The following is a 20,171-nucleotide window of genomic DNA, read 5'->3' on the forward strand; positions in this document are numbered from 1 at the left end:
ATCTTCTTTTTCTCTTTTATAATGACAAGAGCGACCTTTATAATGTCAAACACATCGTAATAACAAAATCTTAAATTCGTTATATTTATCATTCATTCTCATTCTACTCTTTTCGTTGACAAATAGATATGAGCGGGTCTGATGATTAATTATTAAATAAACCAAGATTTTACCATGATTGCAATTTTAGAGAGACGCGAAAGTGAAAACCTAGGGGGTCGCTTTTGTAATTGAATAACCAGCACTGAAAACCATCTTTACATTGGATGGTTTAGTGTTTTGACGATCCCTTACTAAATTTGTATCACTATCTTTCTTAAGCTACAATAGATCATTGGAAAGGAGCAATGGCTTCCACGACGACGCTTCCCTCATGCACGACCAAAGGGTCGTCCACTTAAGAATATTGTTTTCACGTTCATTTGATACATAAAACAAGTTAAAATGAGCTTTGTTTAGTCAATTCCACAAATGATGCTATTGAAAAAACAATAAGGATGAGTACTCAAAATATCAAAAGCTTATTAAATGTTAAAAATACACAATTTATTCTATCATATTTAAACACTCCAACTAACTACATATTTACGAATTAAATGTCACGCAATTTTTGCTATGACAAAGAAAAAAAGACGAAACCAAAGGAAAACAGGTTTTGGGTTTTCCAATTTTTTATAACCAGTTCGTGTCATTTATCTTAAACATTTGTGTCTCTCTGTTAAACCTCAAACATAGGTACAATTCAAAGACAATTTGATTTATTAAAATTCATCTTCACCAAACCATTGTCATTGTCATAGAAAATCACTAAACTACCTTTCCTTATTGTTTCAGTTAAAATTTAATTTGTTACAATTTTGAAGGATATTATAAGGATTAGACAAATGGTAAGGGATAACAACTAAAAATAGACAAGTTTAGGGATGAATATGGTGTCCAATGGAATTGGAGTTTCAAATGTTATGGTGGTGGTTGTTTACTGATATGGATACAAATCCAATTATAGATACTTTCCTGTTTGGTTTTCAAATCACATCTTTCGTTGTCTATCTATTTTTGAGATTCGGTATAGAATTGCATTTACATTATACATTGGATCGTATTTATGATGTATGTTGTTTATATCTGTTTCAAAGTGCAGGAGTACACTGAAAGAGCGTGAATAATACAAAAACTTAATGTGACAAGACTTGTCATGATTGTAAAGTTAAGTATCTTTTTTTACTTTTTATAATGACAAAAACGATTGTTATTGACACACCCCGACCGAGATCAGGGCGTGTTGGCCGTCACGCGGAGGTGACGTAACCATGTGCACGTGCGGAAGCTAATAAAATAGTGATATAAAAAGTACGAATAATTAAAAACTAGCATACAAGGTAATAAAAACAAGTGCTAGCGTAAGTGAGACGCTAAGTTCAAAGCAATAAGTCTACAGCAGTCCAAAAGAAAATGATACGACAATAGTACACCCGAAGGTGACCCTATGCTGGTGAGTGTCTGTCAGAAATGCTGGGAAAGCCCTCTGGGAAACCACCGAACCTGCTAAGCAACTAGAACCTGGAGGGGCGCAAAACAAAAGCGTGAGTGGGCAAAAACAAAGCTTTTCAAAAACCATTTAGTAAAATACATTCTAACACCTCGCCGTAAAACATGTATACTTCCCAGAAAATAAACATATACACGTATGTATAGGTATGCCAACCATGCTCAAGAATATTCCATGTCGGAACCTCATAATAAAATGCAAGTGCTCAGGTATAACTCATATCAATAACAGATAATCTGGCAGCTGGAGTCACCTAACGTGACCTGTACGGCTGCATGTAGAGCTCAAATCTCAAACTCAATAACTGAACCTGCCCACGAGTCGGAACCACCTAAAGTGGTCTGTACGACAGGCTTGGGTGTAACATATATATACGCTCTAGTGCTACGATCACGTGAAGGCTGTGCGAATAATCGCGGGTCACCTACGAGTCGGAACCACCTAATGTGGTCTGTACGACAAGACTGTGCACCTAACTTGGATCTAAGCTGAGCGTGTGGTGCGGGAGGTGAACATCACGTGAAGGACTGTGCCCTACTCTGGGCGGGAGCACTAACACCGGGGGTGCAGGTTATGAGCTCTCTAAGCATCTCAAACCACTACTGAAAGTAAATATGAATAACACTTACCTGTGCGTCCACAACACCCAATTATGCATATGTGTATATATATATATATATATATATAAAACCACTAGTGCAACCAACGATGCATAAATAACAATAATGCGATGCATGACATATAACCAATAAACATTAAATCAATTCTGGGAAAATATAGTATATAGGTATATACAGAAAACCAAAAGCCCACTCACTGGTAAGTGGAAGGGTCGTAGCCCCCTGCCTCGAGTGACCACGCTCGTCCTCGGGATACGTATCACCTATATGCGAAACAACTACAACAACGTTAATTTTAAAGCACATAACCAACTTCTCGTAATAACTTCTCATACATTGCTCAAATTGGACAAATGAATATACCAACGTGCTCTACACAACCTTAGGAACACACCCAAATTTTTAGAAAAAATTTTCACCACCGCACGCGCCCCCACGTGCCGGCCAAGGCACGGCCACATGCGCCGTCCACGCGCAGGCACGTGCCTGGCACGCTGACGGCGTCAACTGACGCTGTAGGGAATATTCCGTTAGTTCTAAAGGATTCCATTAACGGCGTCAGGAATATTCCGTCAGACTTGACGGAATATTCCGTCTCCTTCCCCGGCGAACCTCCGGTGCCGTTGCCGGCGCCGAAAAATCGCGAAACCTGCAAACTTCGATTTCTCTCTCGTTTTTCAACCAATTTTCGTGATTTTTGCACCAAAACGAAGCCTAAGACTAGGAGAACACAACCATACAACTTTTAAGAGTAAAAAACTACGAGATCTTACCTGTCACCACACTCCAATTCTGGCCAACTTCGAATACGGCGATTCCGACGTCCAACTCCTTCAAACGAAGTACTCCGAGACTCCTTGAGACACCACTAAGCTACCTATGAGCTTCATTTTCCCAAAAACGTGAGAAAATATGTTTGCATGAATAGTACCCCAAAACTGACTTCGTGGAAACATCGTGAAAACGGTGATAACCTTACCTGAAAATGGTACGACTGGACTCCCACGAGCCTCACGATCACGAATGTGGTCTTAGTTCCCTCGATCTGTGGGTGTTTGCTGGGTTTTGGTGAATGTCCGTACGTTTTCAAGGGAAATGGGAAGAAAAGGAGCTCAGGAGAGAGACAGGGAAAGGGACAGAGGGTTAGGGAGAGTGACAGTGTGAGTGTGTGGCCCAACACATGCCAACACCACACCAAACAACCAATAAACGTAAAAGAAACTAACTAGGGGCAAAGTAGTCATTTCACACGTGAGTTTTCGATATTTTCGGGACGGGATGTCACAGTTATAGCGTAACATAAATGCAAAGTATTACCATAAACTAACTAAATTTGTACTCCACTATTTTTTTAAAGCTAATCATATCTAATTCTTGTCATTATCTTAAACATGTCTATCTTTCTTTCAAACCTCAAACATAAATAGAATTTCAACAACTATTAATTTATAGAAATTCATTTTCACCACACCATTGTCATTTTTATAAAAAATCGTTAAACTATTTTTCCAGTTGAAATTTTTCTCATTAAACATTAATTGGTTACAAGTCTAATTTAATTAGAATAACTCATCTCATCCTGCCCGCTAAACGGAGCCTTAAGGATGAAATGTTGTGTCCAATAGATTGGACTTTCAAATATACTATATGCAGTTCGTTTACTGATATGGATACAAATCGAATTATAGATATTTTTCTTTTTTTTTTTTTTCTTTTTTTTTTTTTTTTTTTTTTTGGTTTTTCAAACCATCTCTCCCAATTAAGTGTTTGTGAAATACTTGTTACGTTGTTCGGAAGGATCACATCATCGATGAACCTCTCTCTTGCTTACAAGAATCGAAAACCAAATGATGGGGACAGCCTCGAGAATATGCAGGAAGAAGTAAGACTAATGTTGCAACTTCTAGGATCAAGATCCTCTCCTGATCTAAGGATGATGATCCTTCTGACTAAGGAATATAGACCGTTGGATTTCATCCAACGGTTATAATTATTATAACTTTAAAGGGACTCCTTATTTGTAGCCGTTGGATTTTCATCCAACAACCCATACTTGTTGGTCAGGAGGATCCTCATCCTTAAATCAGGAGAGGATCCTGATAATCCCGAGTGATCGCCAACAACATGAAATTTGTTGTATATGCTATAGAACAGATTCATTTCTCCTTTATGTGGTAAATTTTCTCTTAATTTCACGTAACTAGACAACATTTAAACGTAAAACTTACCTCAAACCACTAATCGTTTTGTCATTTGGGGCCTCGGGCATGGCCTTGTACTAGTTAGAAGGAGATCATGATCTCATATTTAGACGTTTTACAATGGCTTAATCACTGCATGTTCATACTAAACCAATTTTGTTGTAAACATTTAACAGGGCACTACCACATTGCTCGTGGATTGGAGAAGTGGGGTGGCCTTCATAATGTTTCACGTCTTATGTCGCTCGAGGTGAGGCACCCTAATCGACAGCCGAACCACGGGCTCAAAGCAAAACCACCAACTGATCTCCTTCTAAATAAAAAAAAAAATCGTACGATGAATACTTGTTCTGCAGAAGTTTGTGAAAAAAGAAGGAACAGTTTTGAAGGGTGAGAAGGAACAATTTGACAAGATGGCAGTTGCTTGACAATTTACCTATTTACCTTATTAAAGTTTTGGACCCCTCCAAACATAAGTCCATGGAATTTTTAGAAACAATTATTAAAGAGTTGACGATTCAAAGTCACTCCTAACATGCGAGCTTTAAAATTGTTTTTAAAATTGTTGAAAACATTTTTTATGAAAATATTTTAAAATTAATATTTAGTAGAAATGTAAGTAGATTATTGAAAAACACTTAAGTATTTTCTAAAAACAGAACATAATTTCTCTAAAAACGTTGTTAATCATTTTAAAAAAATCTTTCTAACTACGATCAAACCAATAATTATAAGTAGTCATATTTTCTATTTACTTGAAATTAAATCTCTCCTATTCGATTTACTTAGACGACAAATTACGTGAAACAAAACGTCTTAATTAGAATATTTGACAAAAGAGAGAGAATCTCATTTTAATCCACCCAATTTTGGGTCATATGTGACAGCATCACCTCCACCTCCAACTGGACAGTGCAAGACACGCGGCCATAAATAGCGTGGGATATCCTCTCCAATACCTTCTAAACACAGCATTTTTTATGTTTTTTCTTCTTCTAATTTCTTAATTAATTTTTTTTTTCTACCGTGAAAAATAAAAAATCGTTACCGTGCTGAAAAGGCCAAAAATTGAGAGACTCCCAAATCTTCTTAAAAAAACGAAGTAAGAGAAGAAAAAAAAGTAAAAAAAAGGTCGGAGTCTTTGAACTCACAGAGAGTTCAACTATCATCATCAGAGAGGTCATCACAGTGAGTGTTCATGCTCTTGATTGATCGATTGTTAGTGTTTTCGGAGGTAATCATTATGTTAATCTTTTTTATTTTTTATTTTTCGGATCGTTTTTGTGTTTGTTTATCCGATTATTGTACTGATTTCAGCTGGATCGCTGGAAAGATTTTGTCTTTTTTTGTTAATATGGGGATTAGATGTTCAATTTTGAGCTAATTTTGTGTGAGGTTGACTGGGTCGGAGTTCGTTTGCTGAATCTTGCGTTTTTGTTGTGAAATTTGGTTTTTTGTTTTTTTTTTTAGTGTTTCTGTGTACTGGATTAGGGTTTTTTTGGGATTGATTTTGTGGGTTTAGGATCTTGAGTCTGAGTTGTATGCCGGCACTCTTCAAGTCTATCTGAAGTCTCGTCTAGTCCTTTCTACTCCAATAATTTTTTGATTTAGGCCTGGTTTGGTTTCTGAAAAAAGCTGCATAAAAAAAAGCTAGAGCTGTTTTTGTGTTTGGAGCTTCAGTTTTTTTTCACAATTTTGGATGGAAGAAAAAAAAGTCAAAAACAAGAAGCTGCAAAATTCAGCTTTAAAAAATCGATTTTTTTCACATTTATTTTACATAAAAGTTTACCAAACATTATAATATTGTTTTTTTTTTTTCTCAAAAGCACTTTTACAAAAAAAAAGTTTACTAAACATTCTGCTGCTTTATTTCACAGCGGCTTATTCTCACAGCACAGAAACAGTTTTTTTTCAAAGCACAGCAATACCAAACCAGGCCTTAGGCACTTTCACAAATTGTTTAATTTTTCATGGATTGTCTAATTTTATTAAGATTGTGTTACTGGCATTGATTGTAGCAAAACCGAACAGTTTTAGCCGTGTGCTTGTTGGACATCTACGGTTTGCATGATGAGAAAATGATTGAAAAAGATGAGGAGATGGATACAGACCGCATTGATCATCGATGGTGCAGTCTCAAGTTGATCGAAACAATGTGAATTGTAGGATGTCATTAGGGATGTTGATTTATTGCCTGTTTGGTCACTGAGAATAGGAAGGAAAATAGGACTTAAAGCTAATATTTTTGTAATTTTAAATAATTGAGCAATTCGGAAATCCTATAAGCGATTTTTTCCAACTTTTGTATTGTTCATAGAGAAGCCTGTTTCAAAGTGTATGAAGGTGCTTCAAGTATGTATGTGCATATCATTGCATTTCTGAAAATTGGATAATTATGAGAGGTTGTTAGGTTAAAATATTTGATTATGTGGTTTGCACTTTAGACTTGGATTATCTACGTATGGATTTACTCTTTTTGTTTCACAGATCATAGATGAATGCAAATTTGTAATTTGTTTAAGGTGCTTCAAGTTTCTGACTGCTGTCTTGTTGGAGAAGGTTGTTTTTTTATATGTTGCTCATGCTTAGAAATTATCCTTACGGCTAACTGATCTAGTGATGCCTCATTTACTCCCTTAGGTTACTAGTTAAGGATTGCTTTGTTGGAAGAATGTTTGCTGTTGGCAAAGATTGCAGTTGCCTACCCATGGGAACATGCCCACGTGTCATATTTACTGTTTTTTTGCTTGGATGTTTATCCATGTGAATTTAGACTGCATGGATAGAAATCTGGGTAAAGGTACAATGGATCAACATAAAAACTATGAGCGTGTACGCTACAATAATGTTGAAGCTAGAAACGACGGAAATGGGTCATCCAATCAAAGGTACTTCCAGGATCCATCAACTAATGCGAATACTAACATGCGACCTCCAGATTACAGTGTTGCTGTTGGAGCCAGGCCTGTGTTAAATTACTCCATTCAGACTGGTGAGGAATTTGCTCTTGAATTCATGAGGGAAAGGGTGAACCCAAGGCAGCATTTAGCTTCTGGGGATCCTAATAGTGCGCCTAGCTATATGGATCTAAAAGGCATACTGGGAATTAGCCATACAGGTTCAGAAAGTGGGTCTGATACTTCGTTGCTGAACTCGGTAGATAAAGGGCGTGCCCAGGAATCCGAAAGAAAGGCATCTTATGCACATGAAGATAAGAGTTACTATGATTCGGTACAATTACCACAAACCTCATCAAGAAATGACAGCAATCGAGGACTTCATTATGCTTCTTCAGGAATGTCTGATAGCTCAGTGAGGAAAGTGAAGTTTCTCTGCAGCTTTGGTGGTAAAATTTTGCCGCGTCCAAGTGATGGAAGGCTTAGATACGTTGGAGGTGAAACACGTATTATACGGTTAAACAGGGATATCTTTTGGCAGGATCTGATGCAGAAAATGTTGACAATTTATGATGAAACTCGTGCAATAAAGTATCAGCTTCCTGGTGAGGATCTTGATGCACTTGTTTCTGTTTCATGTGATGAAGATCTGCAAAACATGATGGATGAATGCAATGTGCTACAAGACGGGGGATCACAGAAACCTAGGATGTTCCTGTTTTCTCATGTTGATTTGGAGGACTCTCAGTATGGTGTAGAAAGCATGGACGGTGATTCTGAGGTTCAGTATGTAGTTGCTGTAAATGGTATTGACTTAGGTTCAAGAAAGAATTCTATTGCTTTGGCAAGTTCTTCAGGCAACAACTTGGAAGAGTTGCTCAGTCTAAATGTTGTAAGGGAGAGCACTCGAGCAGTGCCTGATACAGCTAGTGCTGGCGCAGCACCCTCAGCACCAAATGTGCCTTCCGCTAATCAATCTTCTCAATCAGTACTTCCAGGTTCTTCAAGGGCTTATGAATCCAATTCACAACCATACCAGGGGCAGAAGGTGCATAGTGTGGAAGCCAGACAGCATCCAGTGTCAACTTTCCACCCTGTCCCTGGGAAAGATGGTCTGACTCATGTGCCTTCATCGGTTCCATTGCAATATGATTCTGGTTCTCACCCTTCTCACTATGCAACACCTGGAGGAAATATAGATTCAATGCCTGTATACGGTCAATCCACTCAACAGGGGGGATTGATTGAAGAGCAGCTATGTGGTGGCATGCATGGGCAAGGTTCAGAATTGCCCATAAAGGAGATGAAATTGAAAAGAAACAGCTCTGCACAAAAGATAAATGAACCTGAGAAAATTCGATCCTCAGAGAAGGAAGCTCCACCAAAGGAAGCAAGAATGAAGAGAGAGAGCTCTCTCCAGAAGATAAATGAAAGCAATAAGCCTAGGAATTTAGTAAATGACAACACTGTTTCTCTACCTCCATCTGACAGTTCAGTTCCCAATCATATTTCTAGGGATGAAGTTTCAGTTGCCAATTCAGCTGCAGAGACAGGGTCACCTTTGTTGGCTACAAGAAGCAGCAAAAAGCTCCAGGAACCTCAACAAAATCCAATGACCTCTGAAGATGTAAATGATGGGAAAAAGATCAATGAAGATGACCGATTTGACACAGCCAGTGGACTGTCTAATCCTGGATACGGTGGCTCTGAGGTTGATTCTAGATATGGTGGCTCTGAGGTTGATTCTATGGACTTTAGCTACCTTGACCCACCTGTGGCTCCTCAGCGTGTCTATCATTCTGAGCGGATCCCCAGGGAACAAGCAGAATTGAACCGTTTATCAAAATCTGGTGATTCTTATGGTTCCCAGTTTATGGTAACTCAAGCACAGTCAGATCACTCACTACCAATCACGGACTCTTTGGATAAATTGCATGGTGAGAATGTCCCCTTGCAGCCTGAGCAGTCTGTGCAGCCTGGCTTACCTTCAAAACTATTGCACGTTGAAGATGGACTGGCACAATTTGGAAAGTATAAAGAATTTGCTGAAAATATTAGTAAAATGAGTTCTGATGCTTATCATGAGCGGCTTGAGTCAAAGGTACAAAAATCGGATCAGGAAATGGGCCGGCCAAAAGATAACTACAAAGACCCAAGTAACAAAGATAAAGAAGCGGCAGTGCTGACTCAACAAACTGCTGATCCGGAAACATTTGGGAAGCTTACACATGATTCTGCTTCAGTTCCACCTGAATTTAAATGGTCTGAGATTGCTGGCAGTAAGGACAATGAGAATCATGCCAAGGGTCATGGACAACCATTGGCTAGGGCAGAGAACCCCAGAGGTGTTGCTCATGGGGAGTCTGCTGCTGGTGCTGGCACTCCTGAGCAGGGAGACATTCTCATTGATATTAATGACCGCTTTCCGCGTGATTTCCTGTCTGATATATTTTCCAAAGCTACAATCTCAGGGGATCTTTCTGACCTTCCTCCACTTCCTGGCGATGGTACTGGCTTGAGCTTGAACATGGAGAATCCCGAGCCTAAGCATTGGTCATATTTCCGAAATTTGGCTCAGAATGAATTTGTAAGAAAAGATGTTTCCCTTATGGATCAGGACCATCTGGGTTTCTCATCCCCACCGACCGATATTGGAGCAGAGACTCCAGTAGATTACAGCTTTCCACCTTTGAAGTCTGATGGAGTTGTTTTTGGTCACACTGACTCCCAGATAAATTTTGATGAAGATATTCGGCAAGGGTTGCCTGGTGTAGCTGGACCAAACGCCGTGAATTTAGGTTCAGTTTACAATCATACGCCACTCAAGGGAATTGAAAGTGAGCAGCTGGATGGGGTAAATCATGGAGTAAGAGAATCAGAGTATGAGGTATTTCTGCTGTATCTTTTACTAGTAAATCACACTGTTCTCAACGTATCATATTGATTGCCTCTGACCAATTTTCGATTGCTCTTTCTTGTAGAATGGTGAGCTAAATGTTCAGAACACAGGTGTACCTCTTGTCGATCTTTCTCTGGAAGAATTTGATATTACTACTTTGCAGGTATGATAGTTTATTTATTACAATTTCTATCTGCATTACGGAGGCGTTAACTAGTGCTCTTCTCTGTAACCTGTCAATAAACTATATGGATCTGTTTTTCTTTTCTTTCTGTTCTTCCAAGCATAAGAATTTTTGGTATTCTTGTTCAATTAAAGTCAAGGAATTATTTGAGTAAAACTAGTAGTACTTGGGTTGCATTTGGAAGCAAAATTTTACCTTTCCATCATAGAATTCTGCCTGCACAGCCTGCTTATTAGCGGTGTTGCCACTCCCACCATGTTCCTTTTCTGTAATTCTGTTTTATGGAAACCACCAATCACTTGAACATCAGAATATATGGTATTATACTTCCCTAACTACCATGGCACTGCCATTACTAACTTACAGTTTAATCTCTTCATACCATTTCTGGCATCTTGCCAACTCTTATTTTACAACTGTTAAACCTAAATGACTTCCCAATAGAATATCTTGCATCCAAGCTCTGCCTTGTGTGTATGCTACATGAATCCTGGTTATTTTTTTTACTTTGATTTTTTTAGTAGAAGCTTCATTTTGATGCTAATATCAAACATCCCAACTTTTGCACAGCAAAATTTGTTGATGGAACATCTTGCCATGTTCATTATGTAGTGTCAGACATACGTTTATTCCTAATTGTTATCATCCGTACCTTGTTCAGTTGATGCAAATTGGAGATGTTTGAAGTCTTTTGATTCTCTTGTTGGCCATGTATGTATTTCATTGCAGATCATAGAGAATGAAGATCTTGAAGAGCTTAGGGAATTGGGTTCTGGCACATTTGGAACTGTTTATCATGGAAAGTGGAGGGGAACAGATGTGGCCATTAAACGAATAAAAAAGAGCTGTTTCACGGGGCGTTCATCAGAGCAAGAAAGACTGGTGAGTAGAACACAGAGTTTTCTTGTTCAATAGTTCACTAAGCTAGAGGTTAGAGTGAGTCATGTCAGGTGAATATGTTTTTCCAGTCAAAGGTGAAGAATATTTATATTGTGATACTAAGCAAGTTGGAATCGAAGGCTATAAACAATCCATCGATTCAAATTTAGATGGCTGTGATCCCTCCATCGTCTAGTCTGGTAGTGATCGTTATTTCAGATATTTACTGTAACCTCTCATGGCTGGTGGAGGGTAGCATTCACCTACAGCATTGTGCTCATTAACTTGTCATTGTGTGACATATCAATAACAATAACCATTGATCCTCTTTCTTCCACCCCCCCCTAATCTGGTTCAGACTAATGAGTTCTGGCGCGAAGCTGAAATTCTTTCGAAGCTTCACCATCCGAATGTGGTGGCGTTTTATGGTGTTGTTCAGAATGGACCAGGAGGAACACTAGCCACGGTGACAGAGTTCATGGTGAATGGCTCTCTGAGGCATGTTTTACTTAGCAAGGAAAGGTAACATTGCTCTCTTTAGTTATGTCAATGATGTAATCCTTAGCAGTGTCCAGGCACTCCAACCTTCACCTTATGTTGGTTTTATGAACTCCCAGACATCTTGATCGTCGTAAGCGGCTCATTATTGCGATGGATGCAGCATTTGGAATGGAATACCTACATTCAAAAAACATAGTGCACTTTGATTTGAAATGCGACAATTTACTTGTAAATTTGAAAGACCCTCAACGACCCATTTGCAAGGTATTTGTATAATTCTTGTTGTCTATATAAGATTTTATAATTGAGCAGGAATTCATGATAGAATCTTGCTTTTATGTGGGCCTTTCTTATCGTCCTTTCTTCATTGCCAAACAGTTACTATGTTCCAAATCAAACATCGTATTTAGCAGAGAATTATGTAATTTACAGGTAGGAGATTTTGGCTTGTCAAAAATCAAAAGAAACACCTTGGTTACTGGTGGTGTTAGGGGAACCCTACCATGGATGGCTCCGGAGCTTCTTAATGGTAGCAGCAGTAAGGTTTCTGAAAAGGTATGATGCTACAATTCATATCTAATGCTTACTGGCAGAAAAAGAATGTTACTGCCGCACAGTTTCTGCTGATTATTTTTTTCCCCACACGTTGATGCAATGTCATAGGGCCACTTTATGCCTGTTGACAGGTTGATGTATTCTCCTTTGGTATTGTCTTATGGGAGATTCTAACTGGTGAGGAGCCTTATGCCAACATGCATTACGGAGCAATCATAGGTGCGTACTAAGCTCTCTCTTCACGATGTCTAACTGGGCTTCAGTCCGATATTCAAGCACATCTAACATCTTGTTAATTAGTCCTGCTGGCTTTGCATGTGTCATTGCTCACCTGCTGACTTTTCGTGTATGGAGTCGAGAATAGAGACAGAAACCGGAAATTGTACTGACACTTTGTTGCTTGCAGGAGGCATTGTGAACAACACATTGAGGCCACATGTGCCACCCTATTGTGATCCTGAATGGGAGTTGCTGATGGAGCAATGCTGGGCCGGCGATCCTGTTGCTCGCCCATCGTTTACCGAAATAACCAAACGCTTGCAGGTGATGACTGCAGCTTGCCGACCTACCAAACCACAGGTTCAACCACAGAACCAGGTCCCCAAGTAGCAGGGTTCCACGATGATCCCCTCGTTCAATCTTGGCTTAGCACGAGAGCCGATTACAAGAAATTATTTATACTCCGTATAGGTTGTGTGTATTATATGACGACTGGGGAGAAGAAGGGCTCCCAGTGTAATTGTGGAACGAACTTTTTTACAGAACGGAATGATTGTGTATTTAGGTGCATAAAAGGGAAGAACTGGGTTTATATGTAAATCTTTTTTATTTGTGTTCATAGTGCTGCACGAACTTTTATTTTTCAAATTTCAATGAAATAAATGAAAAAAAAAAAAAAAAAAAAGCTGTGAAAGGCAATTGTTTCATGATCATTTGCTCGTCTATTTTATTACATTCTGAAACGTCTACCAAACAAAAACGTGTGTTAAAATGTATGTTAAAAACATGTGTCTCCACCCTAATCCATATATATGTATGTATATTGTATATATATGTATATGTGACAAAAAAAAAATATATTTATGTTGTATATATTTTTATATATATACCATCTTTAGAATGTGGGCTCTGCTAGTCGAAGAGAGAAAATAAAGAATTCTCACATTTATATTTTTATAGGAGAGGAACTAATATCTACGTCTTCCAAAGTTTTAAGGTGAAATTTAAACGTGGTTGTTACATCTCAAATTTGCATCTTAATCAGACCATAATTGTGTTGTAAAATATATTCTCAACCAGACAAAAACAGAGTAAAAATTTCATACTCCAACATTTTAACGTGTTAAAGTTGCGAGATTTTGTGCTCTAATTCACCTCCCTGAAAACCATCTTTCTCAAAATCGATTGTATGAAAAACATAAAAAGCAAATCACTTTCATGTCATCAATAAATACATGTGGACTTGGGGACATCAGGCAAGCGTTGTTTGAAGCTATTGTCTCCATGTTAGGATTAGGGTTTTGGAGGATATGCTAGGTCATGACATCCCTTGGCGCCACGCCAACCAATTTTAACTTGAGTCATCATTTGTTTAAGAGTAATCCATCTCTTAATTCTTTTTTTTTTTTTTTTTGTTGAGGTTAAACTCGAGTAAGGTTTCGTTGTTGAGAACTAAGTTCGAAAAAATTTATACGTGAGAGTAGAAAAAAGAAAGATCAACTAGCTTCTGATTTCTCGATAGTTGTCTCCACTTAGTTGAAGGAGATATCAAGTTCGTTTCACTGAATGTAATGATGATATACATCTTTCTTGAATTTAATAACTAGATACGTCTAATCCTATTGTGGTAATGTAACTTTGTTGTGAGTTCGTTATGTCGTTATATTTCGACACTTTGTAACTGGCATTATAATAGAATGTTAATCATGTTTAAACATGTTGGATGAAGTTTGAAATGTAAATTTCTTTTGTACCCAGCGAAGTTGACACCTTTTGTTTTCGCCAACAAAACTGAGACTACATAGCAAACGTGACGAAAATGGAACTTGGCTCGATCTACGAGGAACAAAATCATACTTTTTATTTCATATTTATGCCCTTGTATAAATGCGATATTGACAACCATGTCCATTCATCAAGAGATAATGAAGCTCTTGACAGTAGCAGGCTAGCAGTTGCGATACTTGCGTATTCTCCTTGTCAAAATTGCTAAAGGTAAGCTCTTTCTCTCACGTACGCATAACTGTGAATTGGGTTGTTGTTTTGCTGGTGCACGCCGAGTGTTTGAGGAAAACCCTCAGAGAACACATCAAATTTCAAATGTCAATTTAATGGTTTCTGTAGATTCAACAGTCCCAAAGAAATCTACCACCGAGTGAGATGGGCTGAAATTTGGGATTTGGGGTGTGAAAGTAACAACATTTGCATTAACTTTGGCCTCCAACCAAGAACAAATAAGCTTTGCATTCCGGTGGGGAATGGGGATGTTGTTCCAACCTGGAAATGATTTCCCTTTTGGTAGAATTCCCATGTTCTTTATTTAGCAATTTTTCTCAAGTGTTATATATTGGCTTTGTAATGGAATCATGATTATTGGGTAATTGGTTTTACCAGGAGACTGCAGAATCATATTAATATTGGTGAGATGTTCCAGAATCCTCCAACAGTATCCTCTGCTTTGCGGGAGCCATATCCGAAAGGTGATCCACTTCTTCTTTCATCTTTGATCTTCAAGCTTGGATTTTTAGAAACAAGTTTATGGATAACATGTATTGGTTTTGCTCAACTTTTGTAGGTGCTTGCCTCTGTACCGTTGAGTTCAAGTTGCCTCAGTTATCAGCTGCAAGATCGTACAGTCTTGGGTTGAAGGTTTGATTCTCTCTTTTATTTTCCTTTCGGTCTTGTTTGTTTGTTGCTTTTTATGGAACTGTACTACAAATATGCATAATAGATCTGGCGAATTATTATGCACAAATTCTTATCCAGCCAGTTCCTTAACCATGCCATCACCTTTTTTGTTTGAGCTTGCTGTGTACAAGTTCATACGAGAGCAAGCAAACCACTCCTAATCATAATTATGAAAAATTTGAGGGCCATTATTTATATATTATATTATTAGACCTACTCAATGTTGGTTGCGATTTATCGGTCATCTAAGTGGTATATAACTTAGTGAACTGTACCAATCAGTTTTGCATCTGCAGGCAGCCATTGATAAATTCATCCAAAAGTCTTTAAAATTCATTGTGGACTATGGAAATACCTTGAAACCTCTGAGTAGTAAATTACTAATATGATTTTAGGAGATTAGCATTTGTCCTTCATCATGATGTGGTGCACTGCAGCAAAAACTGGAGTGTAGTGGATGATCATATGTAACTCTTGGAAATGGTTGAAAATGTTTTTGTACTGTACATTTTTCATGGAATTTTCTTGGGGTTCACAACTTCGTGATTGTCATTTATGGTAGTTGGTAACCCACAACCGAGTTATAATTGTTTCCTTGTGAGTCTGCAAGTGAAATTTACAACAAAGTAGATACATATAAAGTACAAGAGATCAAAAAATTACAATAATATTGCTCCTGGAGTAGCTGGAGTGGTTGAGAAACATTGTGCTTCTCGCAACTAATTAACTAGTTTCTTACATGTGTCCTAGTGGTATTACTGTGATTTGAGAATATCTGAGGCTAATTTTACTGTAATTGATGACAGTACAGATGCTTTGAGAATATCTTCGTATTTGTAACTAGATATTGTACTCGTGAGTTTGAGTCTCATCCTTAAATCTCACACTGAACTTTTATTCAAATGCAGTTTGAGCATGGAAAACTTCATAAAGGAGGAAGTATATTTGGAACTATCTTTGCTGCCAGTAGGAAGACCAGAGTAGAACCAACTTCTAGGAAGCAAGAAGCATATCCCCAGAATGTCGATCTTCCACCTGTACTACCTAAGAATAAGAAGAAACCGTATCCTATTCCCTTAAAGAAGATCAAGCAGTTCGCAAAGGAGGACAAGAAACTTGCAGAATTGGGTATAGAGAAGCCCCTTGAACCTCCAAAAAATGGATTACTTGCCACTGATCTGATTCCTGTTGCTCGCCAAGTACTAGATTCCTGGAAAGTTCTAATTAAAGGCATTGCGCAGCTGTTGCACATCATTCCTGTATACGGATGCACGTAAGTATGCTTTATTTATATGGGTGTCCATCTTTCAGATTGTATATGGCTTTGTACTAACCTTTTAATAATCTACTTGTCAAAAAAAAACTTTTAGCAATCTAGGTTTTAAATTGGAATATTAAATTGGTTTTGTTCTTTTACAGTGAATGCTCTGAGGTTCATGTAAGCGACTCTGGTCATCACATACAGGACTGTCTTGGTTCAACCAGTGCTAAACGCCGAAGCTTCCACTCCTGGATCAAGGGTTCCATCAATGACGTACTTGTACCCATCGAGGCATATCATCTCTTTGACCCTTTTGGTCGACGCATTAAGCATGAAACTAGATTTCAATACGACAGGATTCCAGCTGTTGTGGAGCTGTGCATCCAAGCTGGTGTTGAGATCCCTGAGTACCCTTCACGTCGAAGGACCAAACCCATCCGGATGATTGGAAGGAAAGTGATAGATCGAGGTGGATTGCTTGAGGAGCCTCAACCAGGGTGCTCTGCAGATCCATCTTCCCTTATTGATCTCGACACACATGGGGCTTGTGAGCGGTTTCCACCTCCACTGCCAGTGGATATTCCCAGGATTGCACAGGAGACAATGGATGCATATGAAACTGTTAGGTTGGGGGTGACAAGGCTGATGAAGAAATACACTGTGAAGGCATGCGGGTATTGCTCCGAGGTTCACGTGGGACCTTGGGGTCACAATGCAAAGCTTTGTGGGGAATTCAAGCACCAATGGAGGGATGGGAAGCATGGCTGGCAGGATGCTACCGTGGACGAGGTTTTCCCTCCAAATTATGTATGGCACGTCGAAGACCCCAAGGGGCCTCCACTGAAGGGCGGTGCACTCAGGAAGTTCTACGGGAAGGCTCCGGCAGTGGTAGAGGTTTGCTTGCAGGCAGGTGCACAGATCCCTGAGAAATATAAACCCATGATGAGGCTTGACATTGTAGTCCCAGAAAGTGAGGAGGCACAATTAGTTGCCTGAGGATTAAGTTTCTAATGAGTTATATAAGTACCTTCAGCTCTAAATATGCTAAAACATGTATATAAACTTTTTTTTTTGTTACATTTGGATGGTTTCGAACCCTGGACCTGTTCTAGACCTATCACATCACCCCCTCTTCATCACTTTGGGCATATTATTTCTTTGATTCTTTCACAGGTCTAGTCAGCCAAAATCCTCGTTTTGCATCCATGGTACAAAGTGTGTTTTTTTTTATCAATGAGGAAGGGGAGTTCAAACTTTAAATCTGGTCCCACATCAATTTACTAATTAGCAAGCCAAATGAACATCAGATTGATTTTGACATTAATTTTCAATTCCGATTGTCACATTACAATAAATAAATACTAGAAAATGTGCTCGTGTTTTGTTGCGGATTTTGAAACCATTATCCACAACATGCATGAATAATTTCCATAGAAAGTAACTAAAAAGATGGCCTAGTACCTAAGAACCAATGAAGTGAAACTCTGCTTGCTATATATGGATATGCATGTTATAAGAAACCATTCATTTGTAGATTGTATTGTGTCATCAATATTATACTCTTAGTTTCAAATAATCAGCCTACTACATGAGGAAAAAACACAAAAAAGGAAACGTAGAAAAGTAAAAGACACAATACATAAGCATCCCATCGGAGGTCTTACCTCTATTAGAATGATGATACAAACATATAGTAAGAATAGTATTTTTGGATATCAAAATGGTGATTAACTTGGTTCGAATTAATGGACACTGAAAAAGAAACATGCATGCACGACACAATATTATTGGTCCAATGATGAGTTTGCGTACGTACGAGTACTCTCATGTACCTATATATACACACATTATATATATATATATATATATATATGAGTAAACTATCAATTTACCTCCTAAACTTTCACCTAACTTTCGATTTTCCCCTTGAACTTTTCTATTGGAAAATTAAGGACTCAAACTAATTTTTTTAGCCGATTTGCCCCCTACCGTTAGTTTTTCATAAATTCCATCCATATTTTTGTTAAGTGAGATTATGTGCACAACATGTGAGGGTAGTTACGTCATTTCACTCTTAAAAATGATTAAAAAGCTGAAAATAAATAAAAAAACAAAACTTTCCCTCTATTTTTTTCTGCTAATTCCTATCCTCAATTTTATTTTTCCCTCTCATTCCTATTCAAGAGAAATGACATATGGTGTTATTGTCTTCATAAGTAGCTAAGTTAGTCTTTTTCTTGAGCATGTACTACCATTTTTATTTTCTCTAACAAATTAATAATTTGCCAAATGTTCATGATGTTATTGTCTCCAAAGCAGTGCATTAATATAAGAAACATGTTCATAATACTTATAAAAATGCTCAAGATAATTACATACTTTTCATAATGTCATAATAATCCCAATACAATTCTACAAAATGATCTTTAAGAAGTTGGAAAACATAACACCCTCAACCTTACTCAGGCATCAGAAATGAAAATAGGTTTAGGTACAAGATTCCAACCAAACGAGGAAGGCCATGGAAAGTGTAGTTGATCTCCACGTGTCATGTGCGTTTCAAGCATAATGTTTGTGCTATTGTTTTGATAACTAAAACCTTATTTTGCTTGTGTTTGGTTAAGTGGAATGCCCATATTTTGTATTCGAGATTCTATGGGTTATATACCTTATGGATGGTAAAATCTCTTATGTTTTCCAACTTCTTAAGGATCATTTTGTGGAATTGTATTGAGATTATTACGACATTATGAAAAATATGTAATTATCTTGAGCATTTTTTTTGAGTATTATGAACATGTTTCTTATATTAATACACTGTTTTGGAGACAATAACTCTGTGAACATTTGTCAAATTATTAATTTGTTAGAGAAAATAAAAATGGTAGTACATGCTTCAAGAAAAAGACTAACTTAGCTACTTATGAAGACAATAACAACATATATCATTTCTCATGCATAGGAATGAGAGGGAAAAATAAAATTGAGGATAAGAATTAGCGGGAAAAAATAGAGGGAAAGTTTATTTATTTATTTATATTCAGTTTTTTAATCATTTTTAAGAGTGAAATGATTTAACTACCCTCATATGTTGTGCACATGATCTCACTTAACATAAATATGGATGAAATATATGAAAAACTAATAGTAGGGGGCAAATCGGCTAAAAAGATTAGTTTGAGTCCTTAATTTTCCAATAGAAAAGTTCAGGGGGGAAATCGAAAGTTAGGTGAAAGTTCAGGGGGTAAATCGACAGTTTACTATATATACAATTTCATCATCAAGGATGCCTGCGAGCTCCATTGTTTCTTTTATCAACTGTTAATAGACAAAATTGCAAGTTTCAAGTTAAGTTTTCAATAGAACTTATTTTCAAATATATCTGCATCATTAATTTTAATTTATTATTTTCATTATGAAGAATATTTTCACCACCATTGACTTTGATTCTCTTACTCCTAGACAATTCATTGAGTTTCTCAAGTTCAAGGTAAACACCGATCAATCATTTGTTCAATTCTTTCTTTGTGTTTATGGCCTTTGGTTTGATATCTGCACACCTCCTCATCATAATGACTGTAGTCTTAATTGTTGTCCTCATATTTTCTTCCATCTTCAATAGAAGGTAAGCTTCCGCCCCCATTTGATATCAGAGCCAAGTGAGTGGTAATTGCATTAGCATCTTCTTAATCTGCAAGTCAGGTTCATTTTTCGGTCT

General features: G+C 37.7%; 2 protein-coding genes across 3 annotated transcripts; both read left to right on the forward strand.

Moving 5' to 3' along the window:
- The first annotated feature begins 5,222 nt into the window (after window positions 1-5,222).
- LOC137727795 (kinase superfamily with octicosapeptide/Phox/Bem1p domain-containing protein) lies at window positions 5,223-13,217 on the forward strand. Its single transcript, XM_068466616.2, has 9 exons — window positions 5,223-5,604; window positions 7,011-10,154; window positions 10,249-10,329; window positions 11,080-11,232; window positions 11,588-11,751; window positions 11,847-11,994; window positions 12,163-12,285; window positions 12,417-12,504; window positions 12,692-13,217. The coding sequence occupies exons 2-9, from the start codon at window positions 7,086-7,088 to the stop codon at window positions 12,892-12,894; spliced, it is 4,029 nt and encodes a 1,342-aa protein (XP_068322717.2). The 5' UTR covers window positions 5,223-5,604; window positions 7,011-7,085; the 3' UTR covers window positions 12,895-13,217.
- Window positions 13,218-14,332: 1,115 nt separating this feature from the next.
- LOC137729960 (APO protein 1, chloroplastic) lies at window positions 14,333-17,592 on the forward strand. 2 transcript variants are annotated; one of them, XM_088677213.1, is made up of 6 exons: window positions 14,338-14,499; window positions 14,629-14,802; window positions 14,899-14,984; window positions 15,080-15,153; window positions 16,101-16,465; window positions 16,612-17,592. In XM_088677213.1, exons 3-6 carry the CDS (start codon window positions 14,930-14,932, stop codon window positions 17,447-17,449), a joined length of 1,332 nt encoding a protein of 443 aa, XP_088533339.1. In that variant the 5' UTR covers window positions 14,338-14,499; window positions 14,629-14,802; window positions 14,899-14,929; the 3' UTR covers window positions 17,450-17,592. The 2 variants fall into 2 exon arrangements, with proteins under 2 accessions (XP_068325113.2, XP_088533339.1); XM_068469012.2 differs by lacking the exon at window positions 14,629-14,802 and having other exon boundaries at window positions 14,333-14,499.
- Window positions 17,593-20,171: the final 2,579 nt, after the last annotated feature.

This window comes from Pyrus communis, chromosome 10, assembly GCF_041283825.1.
Source record: "Pyrus communis isolate YQ-2024b chromosome 10, ASM4128382v1, whole genome shotgun sequence".
Classification (NCBI taxonomy): domain Eukaryota; kingdom Viridiplantae; phylum Streptophyta; class Magnoliopsida; order Rosales; family Rosaceae; genus Pyrus; species Pyrus communis.

Excerpts from the sequence above, each read along its gene's own strand:
- LOC137727795 (XM_068466616.2), top strand. The coding sequence starts at position 7,086 with ATGCCCACGTGTCATATTTACTGTTTTTTTGCTTGGATGTTTATCCAT. Across the intron at positions 10,155-10,248 it reads TAAGAGAATCAGAGTATGAG|AATGGTGAGCTAAATGTTCA; the intron begins GTATTTCTGCTG and ends TCTTTCTTGTAG. Across the intron at positions 11,752-11,846 it reads GTTTTACTTAGCAAGGAAAG|ACATCTTGATCGTCGTAAGC; the intron begins GTAACATTGCTC and ends ATGAACTCCCAG.
- LOC137729960 (XM_068469012.2), top strand. The coding sequence starts at position 14,930 with ATGTTCCAGAATCCTCCAACAGTATCCTCTGCTTTGCGGGAGCCATAT. Across the intron at positions 14,985-15,079 it reads GCGGGAGCCATATCCGAAAG|GTGCTTGCCTCTGTACCGTT; the intron begins GTGATCCACTTC and ends CAACTTTTGTAG. Across the intron at positions 16,466-16,611 it reads ATTCCTGTATACGGATGCAC|TGAATGCTCTGAGGTTCATG; the intron begins GTAAGTATGCTT and ends GTTCTTTTACAG.